This window comes from Tachysurus fulvidraco, chromosome 12 (assembly GCF_022655615.1).
Source record: "Tachysurus fulvidraco isolate hzauxx_2018 chromosome 12, HZAU_PFXX_2.0, whole genome shotgun sequence".
In the NCBI taxonomy this organism is placed as follows: Eukaryota; Metazoa; Chordata; class Actinopteri; order Siluriformes; family Bagridae; genus Tachysurus; species Tachysurus fulvidraco.
In genome coordinates this window covers 26,237,817-26,255,316 of record NC_062529.1, presented here as the reverse complement: position 1 = coordinate 26,255,316, position 17,500 = coordinate 26,237,817, and the positions used below count along the sequence as shown (strand labels likewise).

The 17,500-nt window shown below is 46.0% G+C and overlaps 3 protein-coding genes across 3 annotated transcripts in view; 1 reads left to right on the top strand and 2 right to left on the bottom strand.

The window, feature by feature from the left end:
* The window catches only part of fam98a (family with sequence similarity 98 member A), a 10,441-nt gene extending 9,058 nt beyond the window's left edge, over positions 1-1,383 (bottom strand). The window contains exon 1 of the mRNA XM_047821659.1: positions 1,070-1,383. Coding sequence (XP_047677615.1) covers positions 1,070-1,107 — 38 coding nt within the window. The 5' untranslated portion in view covers positions 1,108-1,383. The remainder of the gene's footprint in view (positions 1-1,069) is intronic.
* Positions 1,384-2,104: 721 nt separating this feature from the next.
* Positions 2,105-10,492, top strand: si:ch211-195b21.5 (bromodomain-containing protein 4). The gene is made up of 9 exons (XM_047821139.1): positions 2,105-2,432; positions 4,151-4,224; positions 4,873-5,374; positions 5,590-6,184; positions 7,602-7,675; positions 7,765-7,876; positions 7,953-8,059; positions 9,455-9,643; positions 9,878-10,492. Exons 1-9 carry the CDS (start codon positions 2,226-2,228, stop codon positions 10,490-10,492), a joined length of 2,475 nt encoding a protein of 824 aa, XP_047677095.1. The 5' UTR covers positions 2,105-2,225.
* Positions 10,493-14,021: 3,529 nt separating this feature from the next.
* The window catches only part of tbc1d12a (TBC1 domain family, member 12a), a 15,316-nt gene continuing 11,837 nt past the window's right edge, over positions 14,022-17,500 (bottom strand). Inside the window, exons 8-13 of the mRNA XM_047821650.1 lie at positions 16,165-16,250; positions 15,986-16,057; positions 15,700-15,828; positions 15,461-15,570; positions 14,969-15,227; positions 14,022-14,839 (exon numbers count right to left, since the gene is read on the bottom strand). Of these exons, the coding sequence (XP_047677606.1) occupies positions 14,768-14,839; positions 14,969-15,227; positions 15,461-15,570; positions 15,700-15,828; positions 15,986-16,057; positions 16,165-16,250 (728 nt within the window). The 3' untranslated portion in view covers positions 14,022-14,767. The remainder of the gene's footprint in view (positions 14,840-14,968; positions 15,228-15,460; positions 15,571-15,699; positions 15,829-15,985; positions 16,058-16,164; positions 16,251-17,500) is intronic.

Below are 17,500 nucleotides of genomic sequence, written 5' to 3'. Positions count from 1 at the left end.
TATAATCCCACTCCCTGGTGTCACCAATGAGGATGAGGTTCCCTTTTCACTGGTTCCTCCCTCATATTGTCTCAGGAAGATTTTCCTTCACTGCACACTCACCCCGCGCACACTCACCCCGCGCACACTCACCCCGCGCACACTCACCCCGCGCACACTCACCCCGCGCACACTCACCCCGCGCACACTCACCCCGCGCACACTCACCCCGCGCACACTCACCCCGCGCACACTCACCCCGCGCACACATTAAAAATACATTTATACATTTAACCTTTTAATATTTCTGTACGTCTGCTGTGTGACAGTGTCCATGGTTACAAACTCTACAGAAATAAAACTATTAAATGAATTAAATTAACCTGATTTTTGATACTTATCTCTCTTTATCTCTCTCTTTATCTCTCTCTTTATCTCTCTCTCTTTATCTCTCTCTCTCTCTAATCTTTATCTCACTGTGTGTACAGGTGTTTAAATAGCATGACGAGGCAAAGATCACCCACCCTGCACACACACACTGCACTCACACACACACCCTGCACTCTCTCTCACACACCCTGCACTCTCTCTCACACACACACCCACCCACCCTGCACTCTCACACACACACACAAACACCCTGCACACACACACACACCCTGCACTCACACACACACCCTGCACTCACCCACCCTGCACTCTCTCTCTCTCACACACACACCCTGCACTCACCCACCCTGCACTCTCTCTCTCTCACACACACACCCTGCACTCACTCACACACACACACACACACACACCCTGCACTCACACACCCTGCATTCACACACCCTGCACTCTCTCTCTCTCTCACACACACACACACACACACAATGCACTCACACACCCTACACACAAACACACCCCCTGCACTCACTCACACACACACACACACACACACACCCTGCACACACACACACACACACACACCCTGCACTCTCTCTCTCTCTCTCTCTCTCTCACTCTCTCTCTCTCTCTCACACACACACACACACACACACACACACACACACACACACACACACACACACACACACACACAGTTACGTACCCCAAATCCTCCAGAGAGTCCAGAATGTCAGTCTCCATGCAGAAACCCCTTTATTTCGGCTTAAATACAGAGATAATAAACAAACCGTCACTAACGCCGAAGCTGCATCATATGCTCGGTTGGCAGGACAGGGGTCCTAATGTGTCCTTAGGTGTCCACAAATGTGCACACAAATTAAAGTGACACAATGTAGAGATCCGTCATATAACTGTTTGTTTATGTCCATAGACTTCAGTAATAAAGGCTGGAACACAAAGTCACCGTCTGCAAAAACACAAGTAAAAAGAGAGAAATAAAACGTTTTATACAGGCATATGAATGGACGGCTACGGACGGGTCCGTATGTGTGTGTACATCCTGTTAGGACCCGGAACGTTAGGTAGATAAAAACATGCCTGATTATTTGGGTAACGTTTAAAACATGTCACAATTACAGAGCATTAACTGGGATAATATTTTTATATTTATATAATTTTAATATATAGCTTTATTTCACATCTTAGTAATTATTAGTTAGTAATTATAGAAGAAATGTGTAATTAAACGTCATTATAAACATCACCGCATTATTAACCACATAGTTTAATCAGTATTACTTTACAAATCAAAGTTAAATGTTACTAAGAACAATATTTATTGTATTAAAATTTTAACACGTAATTAATCATCTGTACCGATATCTGCGTTGTTTTTAAATCAGGCGAAAACGATAGCAACCAAAGCCCGGGGTCCTAAAGTGTGCAGACTTGTGTATAGATGCTGTTTGTTTGTGTTGTGTGACTCTGCCTTATACACACACTTTTGTGTGACTGCGTTGTGTTCTGTTATTGTGTGTTATACACACACACCTTTGTGTAGCTGTGTCTGATGCGTTATTGTGTAGTTTGAATGACGTGTTATTGTGTTGTTATGTAGTGTGACTGATGCGTTATTGTGTTGTTGTGTAGTGTGACTGTGTTATTGTGTTGTGTGACTGATGCGTTATTGTGTTGTGTAGTGTGACTGGTGTGTAGTTGTGTAGTTGTGTAGTGTGACTGATGTGTAGTTGTGTAGTGTGACTGATGTGTAGTTGTGTAGTGTGACTGATGCGTTATTGTGTAGTTGTGTAGTTGTGTAGTGTGACTGATGTGTTAGTGTTGATATAAGAGCAGTAACAATGCACCGCAGGCTGAACCCGGACTACCAGCGGGATTCTGTTCCTCCTCCCCGGTTTGGACCTCCAGCTGCTCCCAGTGACGCTGCTCACTTTACAGGACCGTTTAACACACACACTTACAACACACACTTCCCCAACCCTGTGTCTTACACCACATCTGTTCCTCCTCCGGGTTACCAGAGCTTCAACACCGACCTGACTTACCAGGTGAGTCTCATAAACAAGTTTAGTGAGGTGAGGTGAGGTGGGGTGGGGTGAGGTGAGGTGAGGTGGGGTGGGGTGGGGTGGGGTGAGGTGGGGTGGGGTGAGGTGGGGTGAGGTGGGGTGGGGTGGGGTGGGGTGGGGTGAGGTGGGGTGGGGTGGGGTGGGGTGGGGTGAGGTGAGGTGGGGTGGGGTGTGGTGGGTAGGGGTGGGGTGGGGTGGGGTGAGGTGAGGTGAGGTGGGGTGGGGTGAGGTGGGGTGGGGTGAGGTGGGGTGAGGTGGGGTGAGGTGGGGTGGGGTGGGGTAGTTTGGGGTGGGGTGGGGTGGGGTGGTCAAGTCAGGAAGCTTTTGTCGTCATTACACCATATATAACTGTTAAAGTACACAGTGACATAAGACAACATTTCCCCAGGATCAGTGTGTTACATAACACACACTGAGCTATAAGGACTTAGTGTCCTAGATACATAAAGTGTGTCTGTGTAACCTGGTGTACACAGTGCAGGACAAGACAAACAAGATAAGACAGTGCAGGACAAAAGACAGTGCAGGACAAACAATTACAAGACAATACACACGAGACAATAAACAGAAACAGCGGTGACCAGTGTACGTTCAGTGTAGATATTGTGTGTTCAGTGTGTTCAGTGTAGGTACTGTAGATACTGTGTGTTCAGTGTAGATATTGTGTGTTCAGTGTAGATACTGTGTGTTCAGTGTAGATACTGTAGATACTGTGTGTTCAGTGTAGGTACTGTGTGTTCAGTGTAGATACTGTAGATACTGTGTGTTCAGTGTAGATACTGTGTGTTCAGTGTAGGTACTGTGTGTTCAGTGTAGATACTGTGTGTTCAGTGTAGATACTGTGTGTTCAGTGTAGGTACTGTGTGTTCAGTGTAGATACTGTAGATACTGTGTGTTCAGTGTAGGTACTGTGTGTTCAGTGTAGATACTGTAGATACTGTGTGTTCAGTGTAGATACTGTGTGTTCAGTGTAGGTACTGTGTGTTCAGTGTAGGTACTGTGTGTTCAGTGTAGATACTGTGTGTTCAGTGTAGATACTGTGTGTTCAGTGTAGGTACTGTGTGTTCAGTGTAGATACTGTAGATACTGTGTGTTCAGTGTAGGTACTGTGTGTTCAGTGTAGGTACTGTGTGTTCAGTGTAGGTACTGTGTGTTCAGTGTAGATACTGTGTGTTCAGTGTAGGTACTGTGTGTTCAGTGTAGATACTGTAGATACTGTGTGTTCAGTGTAGATACTGTAGATACTGTGTGTTCAGTGTAGGTACTGTGTGTTCAGTGTAGGTACTGTGTGTTCAGTGTAGATACTGTGTGTTCAGTGTAGATACTGTGTGTTCAGTGTAGGTACTGTGTGTTCAGTGTAGGTACTGTGTGTTCAGTGTAGGTACTGTGTGTTCAGTGTAGGTACTGTGTGTTCAGTGTACGTACTGTGTGTTCAGTGTAGATAGAGAAGTGGTTAAAGTGTAGGACTACTGGGTTCGAATCCCAGGTCCACTAAGCTGCTGGGCCCCTGAGCAAAACCCATAACCTTCAACTGCTTAGTTGTATAAATTGAAATAAAAAATGTAGGTCACTCTGGAGAAGGGATAAATAATTACCACACGCTTATCGTGCATCAGTATCACAGTACTGTGTGTTTGTGTGTGTGTGTGTGTGTGTGTGTGTGTGTGTGTGTGTGTGTGTGTGTGTGTGTGTGCGTGCAGCCAGCAGCTCCTCCAGCACAGTTTTCTGCAGTATGGTCACTTCAACAGGACGAGCTGCAAAATCTGGAGGTGAAGTGAGTAAAGTTTACACACACACAGAGGCCACGCCTCCTGCACTGAGACTGACACACAGAGGCCACGCCTCCTGCACTGAGACTGACACACAGAGGCCACGCCTCCTGCACCGAGACTGACACACAGAGGCCACGCCTCCTGCACTGAGACTGACACACAGAGGCCACGCCTCCTGCACTGAGACTGACACACACAGAGGCCACGCCTCCTGCACTGAGACTGACACACACAGAGGCCACGCCTCCTGCACTGAGACTGACACACAGAGGCCACGCCTCCTGCACTGAGACTGACACACACAGAGGCCACGCCTCCTGCACTGAGACTGACACACACAGAGGCCACGCCTCCTGCACTGAGACTGACACACACAGGGGCCACGCCTCCTGCACTGAGACTGACACACACAGAGGCCACGCCTCCTGCACTGAGACTGACACACACAGAGGCCACGCCTCCTGCACTGAGACTGACACACAGAGGCCACGCCTCCTGCACTGAGACTGACACACACAGAGGCCACGCCTCCTGCACTGAGACTGACACACACAGAGGCCACGCCTCCTGCACTGAGACTGACACACATGGGTCTATGTATCTTATGAATATTAAACTTATTGTACTTTGGTGTTTCTTCTCATCCTCAGAAAGAAAGCTGAGGAATTCCTGCGCATGCTGGAAGCTAAAGATTGGGTCAAACCTTCCGGCGAATCGGGAGACAAAGTCACGAGGCGGCAGAATGCAGACGCCGAAGCCGAGAGACATGGGTCGGAGAAGCACTCGAGAGGGCGGAGCCGGAGTAAGAGCAGGAGCCGGAGTCAAGGGAGGAGCCTGGGGCGGAGTCGAGGAAAGAGCAGAGCTCGCAGTCGGGGAAGGAGCCGAGCTCGGAGCAGGAGCAGGAGCAGGAGTCGGGGTAAAAGCCGCACCAGAGCAAAGAGCCGGCCTCGCAGTCGTAGCCGCAGCCGGGGGCGGAGCTTAGCCAGGAGTAAAAGCCAGCCTCGGTTCCATAAAGAATCTCAGCGCAGCATTAAAGACACAGCAACTCCATCTGTTAGTAGAGTACCTGACCTCTTCCAGAACCTGAAACAGGTCCTACAGAGCAAAGAGCTGGAGAATCACCTCACTGTGGTGAAGAACACCTTCAACCAGGTATTATAATCACTCACAGGTCTTATAAAGACTCCTCCTCATCCTCCATCCTCCTCATTTACAACTGGATTAGAAGCAGAACAAACTGTTGAACATCCTGCAGCTGTAACCCAGATGTTTGGTCATGTTCTCCAGCTAGAAGCAGTTTGTTCTGAAGTTCACATCTTTTATGTAATAGTGTAATGATGGAGAAATGTTTTTGTATCTTTTCTTAGACCCATGAAGACATGAGGCTGAAGCAGGAAGCTGCACCTTCACAGAAATTTCCAGACTTTCTGAAGAAGTCCTGCGACCCCGAGCGAGCCGGTTACTCCAACCCAAACTCCGTACTTCCTCACGAGAGAGTGTCCGGAAATGACAGCACCTTAAATTGGATCTTACCCTGGAACGATCCGGGACAAAAGATGGGAACTTTCCCGAATAAATGCATCTTCTCCAGCATCGAGGACGAGGAGGAGTTCCTCTACGGAGAAGATGACGGGAGGAAGAAGCCCCAAGCCGTCACCGTCCCGCTCGCTCAAACCAGACATGCTGAAAATCCGATCTCGTCTCCATGTATCTCCAAACCTCCCGTCCTCCAGGAGCCCAGGGGACAGAGCGTGATCCCCAGACAACGCTTGACCCCAGACGTCTCAGCAGAGGAGTGCGAGAAGGTGAAGAACCTGCTGAAGACCATCGGGTTGAACCTGAACCAGTCCGACATCAGCAAGATGGTCACCAGACTGAAGCAGAAGCAAGAGGAGCAGAGAGGCGTGAGCTCGAAACAGACTCTCAGAGCGACACTGGAGACACTGCTGAACCGCAATAAAGGTACCAGAGATAGATCAGACATCATCAGACATAAAACATAGGTTAGTAAGATCAGGCATACCAATAGTAACGTGCTAATTAGAGCTAGATCAGACACACAAATAGACCTTTAGTAAGGCATTAAATTTACATGAGACATCAATAACAGATCTAGATCAGACACCTTGAAACCTGTACTGCACTAAAGATATCAGAGCTAGATCAGACATAATTATTAGACCTGTAACAATACACTAATAGTCTAAGATCAGATTGGATTTTGATAACAGACAGAGTGCTAAATGCTTTAGAACTAGATCAGACATCATCATGCCTATAATAATTCCAGAGCTATCGAAGATAGATCAGACACCAATATCAATCAGACCTCGATATAATTATACAGTAAAAGTACAACGATTAGGTCAGGCACAAAATCCACGCCTGTAATAATTCACGAAATATGTAAAAATTAGATCAGACACCAATGTCTGATCTGTAATAGTACGCTGAAGGTATGATAGATCAGACCTTGACATGAGAGCTGGAAAAGTGTATTAAAGGGATAAAAGGGTTTAAAGGGATAGCTTTAAAAAGCAGATCCCAAAACATCACACATCATAATGCAGGAATAATCAGATGTTTAGATCAGATACCAGACAGCATGAGCAATCAATCAGACTTCTAAATAAGAGCTAAAAAATATATTAAAGATCAAGAAACCGGATATCAACACAATATCTAGATTAGACACCGATATCTGATCTGTAATACTGCAGTATAGACAGCGTGGGATTAGAGAGTGAGATCAGACAGCAGGATTAGGTGTGAGATCAGACAGTAGGATTAGGGTGTGAGATCAGACAGCAGGATTAGGGTGTGAGATCAGACAGCAGGATTAGGGTGTGAGATCAGACAGTAGGATTAGGGTGTGAGATCAGACAGCAGGATTAGGGTGTGAGATCAGACAGCAGGATGAGGGTGTGAGATCAGACAGCAGGATTAGAGTGTGAGATCAGACAGCAGTATTAGAGTGTGAGATCAGACAGCAGGATGAGGGTGTGAGATCAGACGGCCGGATGAGGGTGTGAGATCAGACGGCAGTATCAGAGTGTGTGATCAGACAGCAGGATCAGGGTGTGAGATTAGACAGCAGGATCAGGGTGTGAGATCAGACAGCAGGATCAGGGTGTGAGATCAGACAGCAGGATCAGGGTGTGAGATCAGACAGCAGGATCAGGGTGTGAGATCAGACAGCAGGATCAGGGTGTGAGATCAGACAGCAGGATCAGGGTGTGAGATCAGACAGCAGGATCAGGGTGTGAGATCAGACAGCAGTATCAGGGTGTGAGATCAGACAGCAGGATCAGGGTGTGAGATCAGACAGCAGTATGTGTGTGTATAATAATTATGGTTTATGTTGATGGTGTGTGTGCAGTGCAGAAGTCTGAGGACAGTCGGAGTAATCGATCTGAAAGCAGCCATTCATGTCGAGAGTCTGACCACAGAGAGGTAACAGGGGAATGAATAAATAAATAAATAAATAAATAAATAAATAAATAAAGAGCGTTGACATTGATGCAGAGTTTGGTGTCTGCTAGCAGAGTGAGGAGATGGAGAGAGAGAAGGAGAAGGAGCGGAGAGAGAAACAGATCCAGAAGAAGAGGAAGGAGTACCTGGTGAAGGAGCTGGAGGATCTGCTGAAGCATGAAGGTACTCAGGCTTTACACAGAACCCTGCAGTGTGCAGCAGGATGTTCCTCTGAACACTGATGTCTCTCTCACCGCAGGTTCAGGTGATCTGATCCCCGTCATCGGTTTCTTCTGTCAGCGCTGCGAGGAGTTCCTCGGGGACCTGAGCAGTGCTGAGGGACACAAACACACCAACACACACCAGGTCAACACACTACACACTCAGACATCAGGGTTCTGTGTTACCTTCATCTGGTTTTACAGCTTTCAGGGTTGGATTTGGTGAATTAATCGTATTTTGGTCCTTTGATGATGTTTCATGTTTTGTCCGAATATTCGAGCCTGGACCGGATTGGGCTCCTTTGGGGGCGGGGCTTATAATCCAAGGTTTACATCTACTTATACCCCTTTTCCACCAGAAAGAACCGGGTGCTGGTTCAGAGCGAGTGCTGGTGCTGGTTCAGAGTCGGTTCCACTGGAGAACCTTCTAAGAACCGGTTTGCCTTTCCGTCGGTCAGAGAGCATCACAGCACCGAGTGTGACGTCACTGTATACGTGTCACGTTACACAGCGACGTTAGCGCAGCAGCGACAAACACAACAACAACAATGGTGGATGTTACTTTACTGTTAATGCTCATGGCTTTGTGAACCTACATTAACACCCAAACGCGGCGAATCCGACGTGTACGTGCGGCTCCGTGTAATCTGTATAAACGGAGGTTGTGATGGAGAAAGTACTTAACGTTATTTTATCATTAACACAGAAAAAAGTTAGCCTTAGCATGTAGCTACCTACTATCATGTGTGCTGATAATGTATCGTATCGCGGTAAAGTAAAAGTGTATTAAACATTAGTATACTTAAGGTACATTATCAAATGTGCTAACAGTAGCCCCGCCCACAGCCCCGCCCACAAGCGGTTCTTAAGTCTAGGCCAGCGACGTTTTGGTGCTACATAAGAACCACTTTTCCTGGTTCAGAGCCGGTGCTTTGGCGGTCGAAACAGAAAGAACTGGTTCTAAATTAGGCTCCGAACCTGCACTCAAACTGCCTCAGGGGTAAAGGGGCAATAGAAGAATTCCTCACTTAACTTATGCTTAATTTTCAGTTCCATACATCATGTTTGCGGTTCATCATGTTTGTGGTTTATGTAAATCCCCGTACCCAGAGATCCCGTCTCTACACCACGCTCGTGCTCGATTGCTTCATTAGTCCTTAGGCCTGGACACGTCCTCCATACTGTGTGCACCTTCCTGAGCTAAAGCTTTAGAATCAACATGAAACTTGTAAACATTAAAAAAGAATTTACTCTAAAAACTCAATTTTGTCAAAACGCTCCAGAGCGTTAAAGTTGACTCAAGTGAATCAGAGAATCGACTCTTTTTTTGGGATTGACTCGATGGTTTGATACACAAGAGATTAAAAAGTTTATATTTGTAAAAAGTATTTATCAACACTACTTGGATGGAAAAAAGGAGGTTATTTAATAAGGTAACTTATTATCTGCTAATTTAATCAAATACTCTATAACCTCTTTATAACCTGCTTTATAACCTCTTTATAACCTCAACATCTCACACCTCTCCACCATGTCACAGGATCAGCAGCTCGAAGACAAGAAGAGGCACCGAGACCAGGAGATTAACACGGAGAGGAAAAGACCGAGAGAAGACGCTCACAGCCCTCACGGGACCAAGGACGAGTCCAGAGTCCAGGAGACGAAAGACAGGAACGATGACGACGGCCAGTCGAGTAAGAGCGGCAAAAAGAAGAAAAGAAAGAGAAAAAGAAGAAGGAAAAAAAGAAAGATAATAAGAAAAAGACTAAGAAGAATTAGCGAGTGTCACTCCTCACCGTGTCAGGGCCGACATATTAACTCGTCATACAGGACAAACGTAACGCTTACAAAAGGGTGCCAAAACTTATTGTCTTTGATGAAAGAAACTGTTTTGTCATCACTGCAAATAAAGCAGCTTTAGTGTTAAAGACACGACCCCACGGCTCTCCAACACCTGCTACAGGTTTATCACAGAATCGGGATCATATCAGCACCACCCGCATCCCACCATCCACATCCCACCACCCGCCACCCACATCCCCCCAACCACCACCCGCCTCCCACCAACCACCCCCCTCAACCCACCAACCACCTCCCACATACCACCACCCGCATCCCGCATCCCACCATCCACCACCCGCATCCCACAATCCACCTCCCACCATCCACATCCCGCATCCCACCTCCCACCATCCACCTCCCACATCCCACCATCCACCACCTGCATCCCACCACCCACATCCCACCACCCGCATCCCACTATCCACCTCCCACATCCCACCACCCGCATCCCACCATCCACCTCCCACATCCCACCACCCGCATCCCACCACCCGCATCCCACATCCCACCATCCACCACCCGCATCCCACCAACCACCACCCACCACCCGCATCCCACCTTCCACCTTCCACCTCCCGCATCCCACCATCCACCTCCCACCACCCGCATCCCACCATCCACCTCCCACCATCCACATCCCGCATCCCACCTCCCACCATCCACCTCCCACATCCCACCATCCACCACCTGCATCCCACCACCCACATCCCACCACCCGCTAAACCGATTCATCTAAACAATTCAGCTACAGTTTACATTTAGATTCCAAGCGTAAAGTTCATTTGTAGCTGAATTTTCATGATCAGTTGTTTCTTCTTGTTCATTTCTCTCAAAATAAATCATTTAGTTACACAAAGCTGCAGTACTGACACTCTGTGACCGACTTCGGCTTCTTCCAGCGAGTCGGATCATCCGACTCACCAAAAAGCAGAGATGGGGACTCGAGTCATATGAGTTGACTCGAGTCAGACTTGAGTCGCAAATTTGAGACTTGCTTGACAAATATTAAAAAAAGACTCAACTCCACATTCATGACTTGAGACTTGACTCGGACTTGAGTTAAATGACCGAGATGGGGGACTCGACTTGACTCGAGTCAGACTTAAGTCGCAAATTTGAAACTCGAGAATTGCTTGACAAATACCAATAAAAGACTCGACTCGACTTTGACATTCATGACTTGAGACTTACTTGTGACTTGCACGTGTGTGACTTACTCCCGCCTCCGGCACAAAGAGTCGACTCTGTTGACTCACGAACAAATCTTTCCAGTTTCTTTTCTAAACTCGATCAATACTTAAGACAGAAAGTGTTCGTGATAAATAGAGCTTTTGATTGTGAGTCTTTAAACCGTAGCGTATCTGCTCGTAACGAACGTAACCGCTCGTAACGAACGTAACCGCTCGTAACGAACGTAACCGCTCGTAACGAACGTAACCGCTCGTAACGAACGTAACCGCTCGTAACGAACGTAACCGCTCGTAACGAACGTAACCGCTCGTAACGAACGCTGAAATAAGACGAGGCAATACATCCGTTTTATGTTCTAATGTTTTATTAACAACTCAAAATAACGACAGAACTTCAAATTCATTTTTTCCCCAACTCGATGTTCATGAATCTGTAAATTAAACACTAGCCAGAGAGACCCCACAGCCCCCGAGCCGAGAACGTTATTCACTTCTATTTACATTTCTAATCTACAGAAATCGGTGCACGTTGTTTGTACAACACTGACAGTATGTAAAAAACCTGTACAATAATGAGTTCAGATTTAAAAAGGAAATAAAAAGCGAGTCAGTGACGTCAGCGATCGTCGTTCGGACGACGTGTTGAAGCGGTTAGTGTGTTAAGGGACTCCGAAAGGTCGTGGATCAAAGTCGGTGGGCTACGAAAAACAATCTGGTATAAAACGTCCGTCAGACCGTCAAAGATGCGTTAAAATTTTTAGAAACACGACAAACAGGAAGTGCATTTTAAAAAGCAGTCAGCAGCTTCTGGATTCTTCCTCTTAGAAGGATCATGATGGGGGGGGGGGGGGTGAAGGGGGTGAAAACTCAGCATCACATAAAAGTCCAGAGAGACCTCACATTATTATTATTATTATTATTATTATTGTAGTCTCACGTCAGTCTGTGATTGGCTGATCTCAACCTCCTGATGATGTCATCACTGTCACAAATGTAGGATCAGAAAGTTAACGTAATAAAGTACAACATACAGCTAATTAGCTAGCTAGTAAAAACCTTTACGCTAGCGAGCGTGTCTCGGTGTCTGAGGCTCCTCCCACCGGATACGGCACGTCTGATGAGTTTCTGTACGCTTTTCTGGACACGAGATTTGGGATCGTCCAGGCTGTATTCTGATTGGCTCTCTGTGCTCATGTGTCTTACACTACAGATGAAAGAACCAAAAAAAAGGCATTTAGCGGTGAGTCAAAAATAAATAAATAAAAAAACTCACGTGGTTGAGAAAAAAACGCTACGGTTCGTTCAAACAAAAAGCTTTTTTTTCTGAAAAGAGGGCGGGGCTTCGATAGGTTCCTCTGTTACACTCGGTTCTCTAGTAGAACCCTTTCAGGAAGCCAGGAAAATGTTCATGATAAAGATGCAGAAAAACGAGTGTTCATTAGAAAGTAGAACCGTTAGCTGGAAGCTAACAAGTCGCTTATCCGATCGTGAGCCCTTAAATAACACCGAACCGTGCGAGTGTTTCCTGCGAGAACGTTCCACAGGGAACCGTATCAGAAAGGTAGAACCATGGAATGATCCAACAGCACGGATCCTAAGTGGAGTTAAGAACCCTAACAGAAGCCTCCAACTGAGAAGGGATCAGAAAATAGAACCATTCCAGGAAGTCGAGAACTCCTAATTATCCAACGAAACAATCCTAGAACCCTACGACCGATCCGTTCTCCACCAAGTGGAACTCTCAGGAAACTAAGACCTCAGAAATAAAGACGTCGTTAGAGATCTAAAGGGATCTACTCTGAACTTCCGTGAATCCTTACAGCACGGTGATTATCTGGTGTTTTAAACAGAACCCTTGAACAGAACGTCCTGTTTTTCCCATCAGAGAAGATCCAATCTCTGCGAGCCAAAAACCCTTAGAGTGCTCCAAGTACCAAGAAGTTCAGGTTCTAGATGTTAAAAAATGAACAAGGGGTTCTTCATTGATTTTAAGGGTTCTGTGGATGACCGGAGATGATGATGATGTAAAGTTCTACAAAGAAACAGAGTAAACTTTCAGAAGTGTGGAACATTCCATCCCTAAACCAACCATCCAGGACCTGCCTACAAATATTTAAGGTTCTCCAGAAGGACGACTGAAGAACCTTTACAGTTTTATGAGCGTGGAACAAGAGTCAAGGTGCAAATGTTCTCTCTAAAAAAAAGTTATAAAAAAACATAAGAGCTTCAAAAGGAGTGTGTGTGTGTGTGTGTTAGTAATATAAGGTTTAGCACTAGTGTGTATCACACAGCTGGTGTGTGTGTGTGTGTGTGTGTGTGTGTGTTCGTAATATAAGGTTTGGCACTAGTGTGTATCACACAGCTGGTGTGTGTGTTAGTAATATAAGGTTTGGCATTAGTGTGTATCACACAGCTGGTGTGTGTGTGTGTGTGTGTTAGTAATATAAGGTTTGGCACTAGTGTGTATCACACAGCTGGTGTGTGTGTGTGTGTGTGTGTTCGTAATATAAGGTTTGGCACTAGTGTGTATCACACAGCTGGTGTGTGTGTGTTCGTAATATAAGGTTTAGCACTAGTGTGTATCACACAGCTGGTGTGTGTGTGTTCGTAATATAAGGTTTAGCACTAGTGTGTATCACACAGCTGGTGTGTGTGTGTGTGTGTTCGTAATATAAGGTTTAGCACTAGTGTGTATCACACAGCTGGTGTGTGTGTGTGTGTGTTCGTAATATAAGGTTTGGCACTAGTGTGTATCACACAGCTGGTGTGTGTGTGTTAGTAATAAGGTTTGGCACTAGTGTGTATCACACGGCTGGTGTGTGTGTGTGTGTGTGTGTGTGTGTGTATGAGCTTACGAATTGCACTTGTGTGTATTGGCCTCACAGATCAGCTCTGGGTCTAAAGGCCACGATAATGCTACTGCATTAGGAGCAAGCTTGTGTGTGTGTGTGTGTGTGTGTGTGTGTGTGTGAGAGAGATTCGATGTTAGCTGTTATATGGTTACATCTCGATCCATCACGGCCGGACAAAATAAAAACATTAGCTTAAACACATTTTCACACGTTTGGTCGTTGCTGAAGTTTAACGTTGTTTCTTGTTCAAATTATTTTAATATTAATAGCTAGCAAATAAAAAAAGGCGCGCGGTTTGGCAACACAGCACTATGTACAAGATTGTGTGGAAATAAAGTGTCATTTGTGTCTCTTGTCTTCAAGTAATGTTTAGCGTAAAGTTTTCACCATCTCCTTCCTATGCTGCTGTTTAAAGACAGTTCCTGATTCATGGAGGGCGGAGCTTAAGATAACCTGATCATATTGCATCACAACACCGGTTACTTAGTTACTCGTGCTAACTAGCTCGCATCAGACAGTTAATATTAGCTAGGCTAGCTGGATCGCGTCCACGTCAATCTGCTTAGCTTTTAGACTTACACCAGTATTGTGTCTTTAAAATGTAACACGTGTATAGATGATGTCATATAATCATATATACAACAAGCTCCGCCCCCAAGACTCAGAGACGCTGTCAATCAGACATGACAATCAGTCTTGTACCTAATCTTTAAAGTGTGTGTGTGTGTGTGTGTGTGTTATTTGCTTTAAAGTCACAAACATTTGGCACTTGGCATAGATAACTTTACAGTAATACCTCTCTCTCTCACACACACACACACACACACAAAATGAAATGTCTTTTGCTGCTGAATTTCTTCCCAACATCTTCCACGAGTTGCTGAAGCTCTGCAGTCCGTCTCGTTAATACTGAACACGACAGTGTGTTTAAACATTCCCAGAACCTGCTACTTCATTAGGTGTCAGCTGTTAGCTTCTTAACGCAGGACTTCCTGTTTTATCAGCTTCTTTAGGTCCATCTTTCATCAGAGCTGAAAACACCTGCAGCAGAAAATCAGCCCCATTATTACCCCCCCCACACACACACACACACACATTATTATGGAGCAGGTTTCCCCGACTAAAGCGTTAGGAGTTATAAACTGTAGACTGTTGATCTGGAGTGTGTACCTGGTTCCAGCGACGGTTGTTGCTGATCATGTGTGTGTTAGCGATGCAGGTGAAGAGTGTGTGTGCTGGGGTGTTCTGCAGGAGGCGGGACAGGAACTGGGCACTGTGGATGAAGTCCATCTGCAGCAGGACGTCCTGATAAAGGCGCAGGATTCCCAAGGCTGTGCGGAACAGAGCTTCCTCCCCGTCACGGCAAAACAAATCCCACACACGACATGCCACGTCCAGTGGCAACGGCTTACTGTACAACGTAAAGATCCTGCACACACACACACACACGACAACACATGAACATTCAGACCAGTGATAATGATTCTCTCAGTGTAGACAGCAGGGAATTGGTATAGGGATTATAGATTAAGGGTGTAGGAATTATTGTGCAGGGATTAGGGTGCAGGGAGTAAAGTGCAGGAAGTAGGGATTAGGGTGCAGGGATTAAGGTGCAGGGAGTAGGGTGTAGGGAGTAGGGTGTAGGGTGTAAGGAGCACTTACCAGTCTATGAGGTAAAAATCTGGAGTCAGACTGTTGCTCTGAAAGTGCTGGAATAATTTAGGGAGATTCTCCTCAAAGAAAACCTCAAACGCTGCAAAATACTTCAACATCTAAACACAAAATGAGGAAATATTTATATCAGAATTTATCTTAAAGACAACAGTGAGATGTTTAATAACCCAGTTATTAACACTAATGATTATACTGTGTGTGTGTGTGTGTGTGTGTGTGTGTGTTACCAGGTCATGGTCCACCCTAAAGAAGGCCATTTGACATGGTTTGTTGAGGAGGTTTGCAAAGGCAATAAAGGCGTCGGCTTCCTCGAGGTTCAGAATAAGAACAGCAGCTATGAAGGACATTCCCTGTACCTGAAACACACACACACACACATATACACACACACACACAGAGACACACACACATGCAGACACACACACACACGTTATCTCTGCTGCTGTAAGTCACAACAGCACAAAAAGCTGTGACAGAAAGATGTAGCAGATCAGCAGGTTCTCCGACACTCACATATCCTACATCAGGTCTGTAACAGGTGTATGCACCCAGGACATTATGTAGAACATCGTGATACGGCCCACCCTTCAGACAGAGAGAGAGAGAGAGAGACAGAGAGAGAGAGAGAGAGATTAGTACATCTCATGGTCAGAACACTGGCATTCATTCTGTTTCTTCAAGATGTTCCTCACCTTCTGGAATATAAAGAGCGAGGGGAAAGTCCGGAAAATGTCCAGTTTAATCAGGTCCAGACTCGACTCCTTATCGACACCACAGTCTGAGATACACAGGAAGGTCAGAGAGATATACAGGACTCTTACTGTGTGTGTAGCAGCTGTGTGTAGTAGCAGCTGTGTGTAGCAGCTGTGTGTAGTAGCAGCTGTGTGTAGTAGCTGTGTGTAGTAGCAGCTGTGTGTAGTAGTAGCTGTGTGTAGTAGCAGCTGTGTGTAGTAGTAGCTGTGTGTAGTAGTAGCTGTGTGTAGTAGCTGTGTGTAGTAGCAGCTGTGTGTAGTAGCAGCTGTGTGTAGTAGCTGTGTGTAGTAGCAGCTGGGTGTAGTAGCTGTGTGTAGTAGCTGTGTGTAGTAGCAGCTGTGTGTAGTAGCAGCTGTGTGTAGCAGCTGTGTGTAGTAGCAGCTGTGTGTAGTAGCTGTGTGTAGTAGCAGCTGTGTGTAGTAGTAGCTGTGTGTAGTAGCAGCTGTGTGTAGTAGTAGCTGTGTGTAGTAGTAGCTGTGTGTAGTAGCAGCTGTGTGTAGTAGCAGCTGTGTGTAGTAGCTGTGTGTAGTAGCAGCTGTGTGTAGTAGCTGTGTAGTAGTAGGCAGCTGGTGTAGTAGCTGTGTGTAGTAGCAGCTGTGTGTAGTTAGCTGTGTGTAGTAGCAGCTGTGTGTAGTAGTAGCTGTGTGTAGTAGCAGCTGTGTGTAGTAGCTGGTGTATGTAGTAGACAGCTGTGTGTAGTTAAGTCCAGCTGTGTGTAGTAGCTTGTGTGTAGAAGCAGCTGGGTGTAGTAGCTGTGTGTAGTAGCTGTGTGTAGTAGCAGCTGTGTGTAGTAGCATGGTGTGTAGATAGCTGTGTGTAGTAGCTGTGTGTAGTAGCAGCTGTGTGTAGTAGCTGTGTGTAGTAGCAGCTGTGTGTAGTAGCTGTGTGTAGTAGCTGTGTGTAGTAGCTGTGTGTAGTAGCAGCTGTGTGTAGTAGCTGTGTGTAGTAGCTGTGTGTAGTAGCTGTGTGTAGTAGCAGCTGTGTGTAGTAGCTGTGTGTAGTAGTAGCTGTGTGTAGTAGCAGCTGTGTGTAGTAGCTGTGTGTAGTAGCTTTGTGTAGTAGTAGCTGTGTGTAGTAGCAGCTGTGTGTAGTAACAGCTGTGTGTAGTAACAGCTGTGTGTAGTAACAGCTGTGTGTAGTAGTAGCTGTGTGTAGTAGCAGCTGTGTGTAGTAGCTGTGTGTAGTAGTAGCTGTGTGTAGTAGCAGCTGTGTGTAGTAGCAGCTGTGTGTAGTAACAGCTGTGTGTAGTAACAGCTGTGTGTAGTAGCTGTGTAG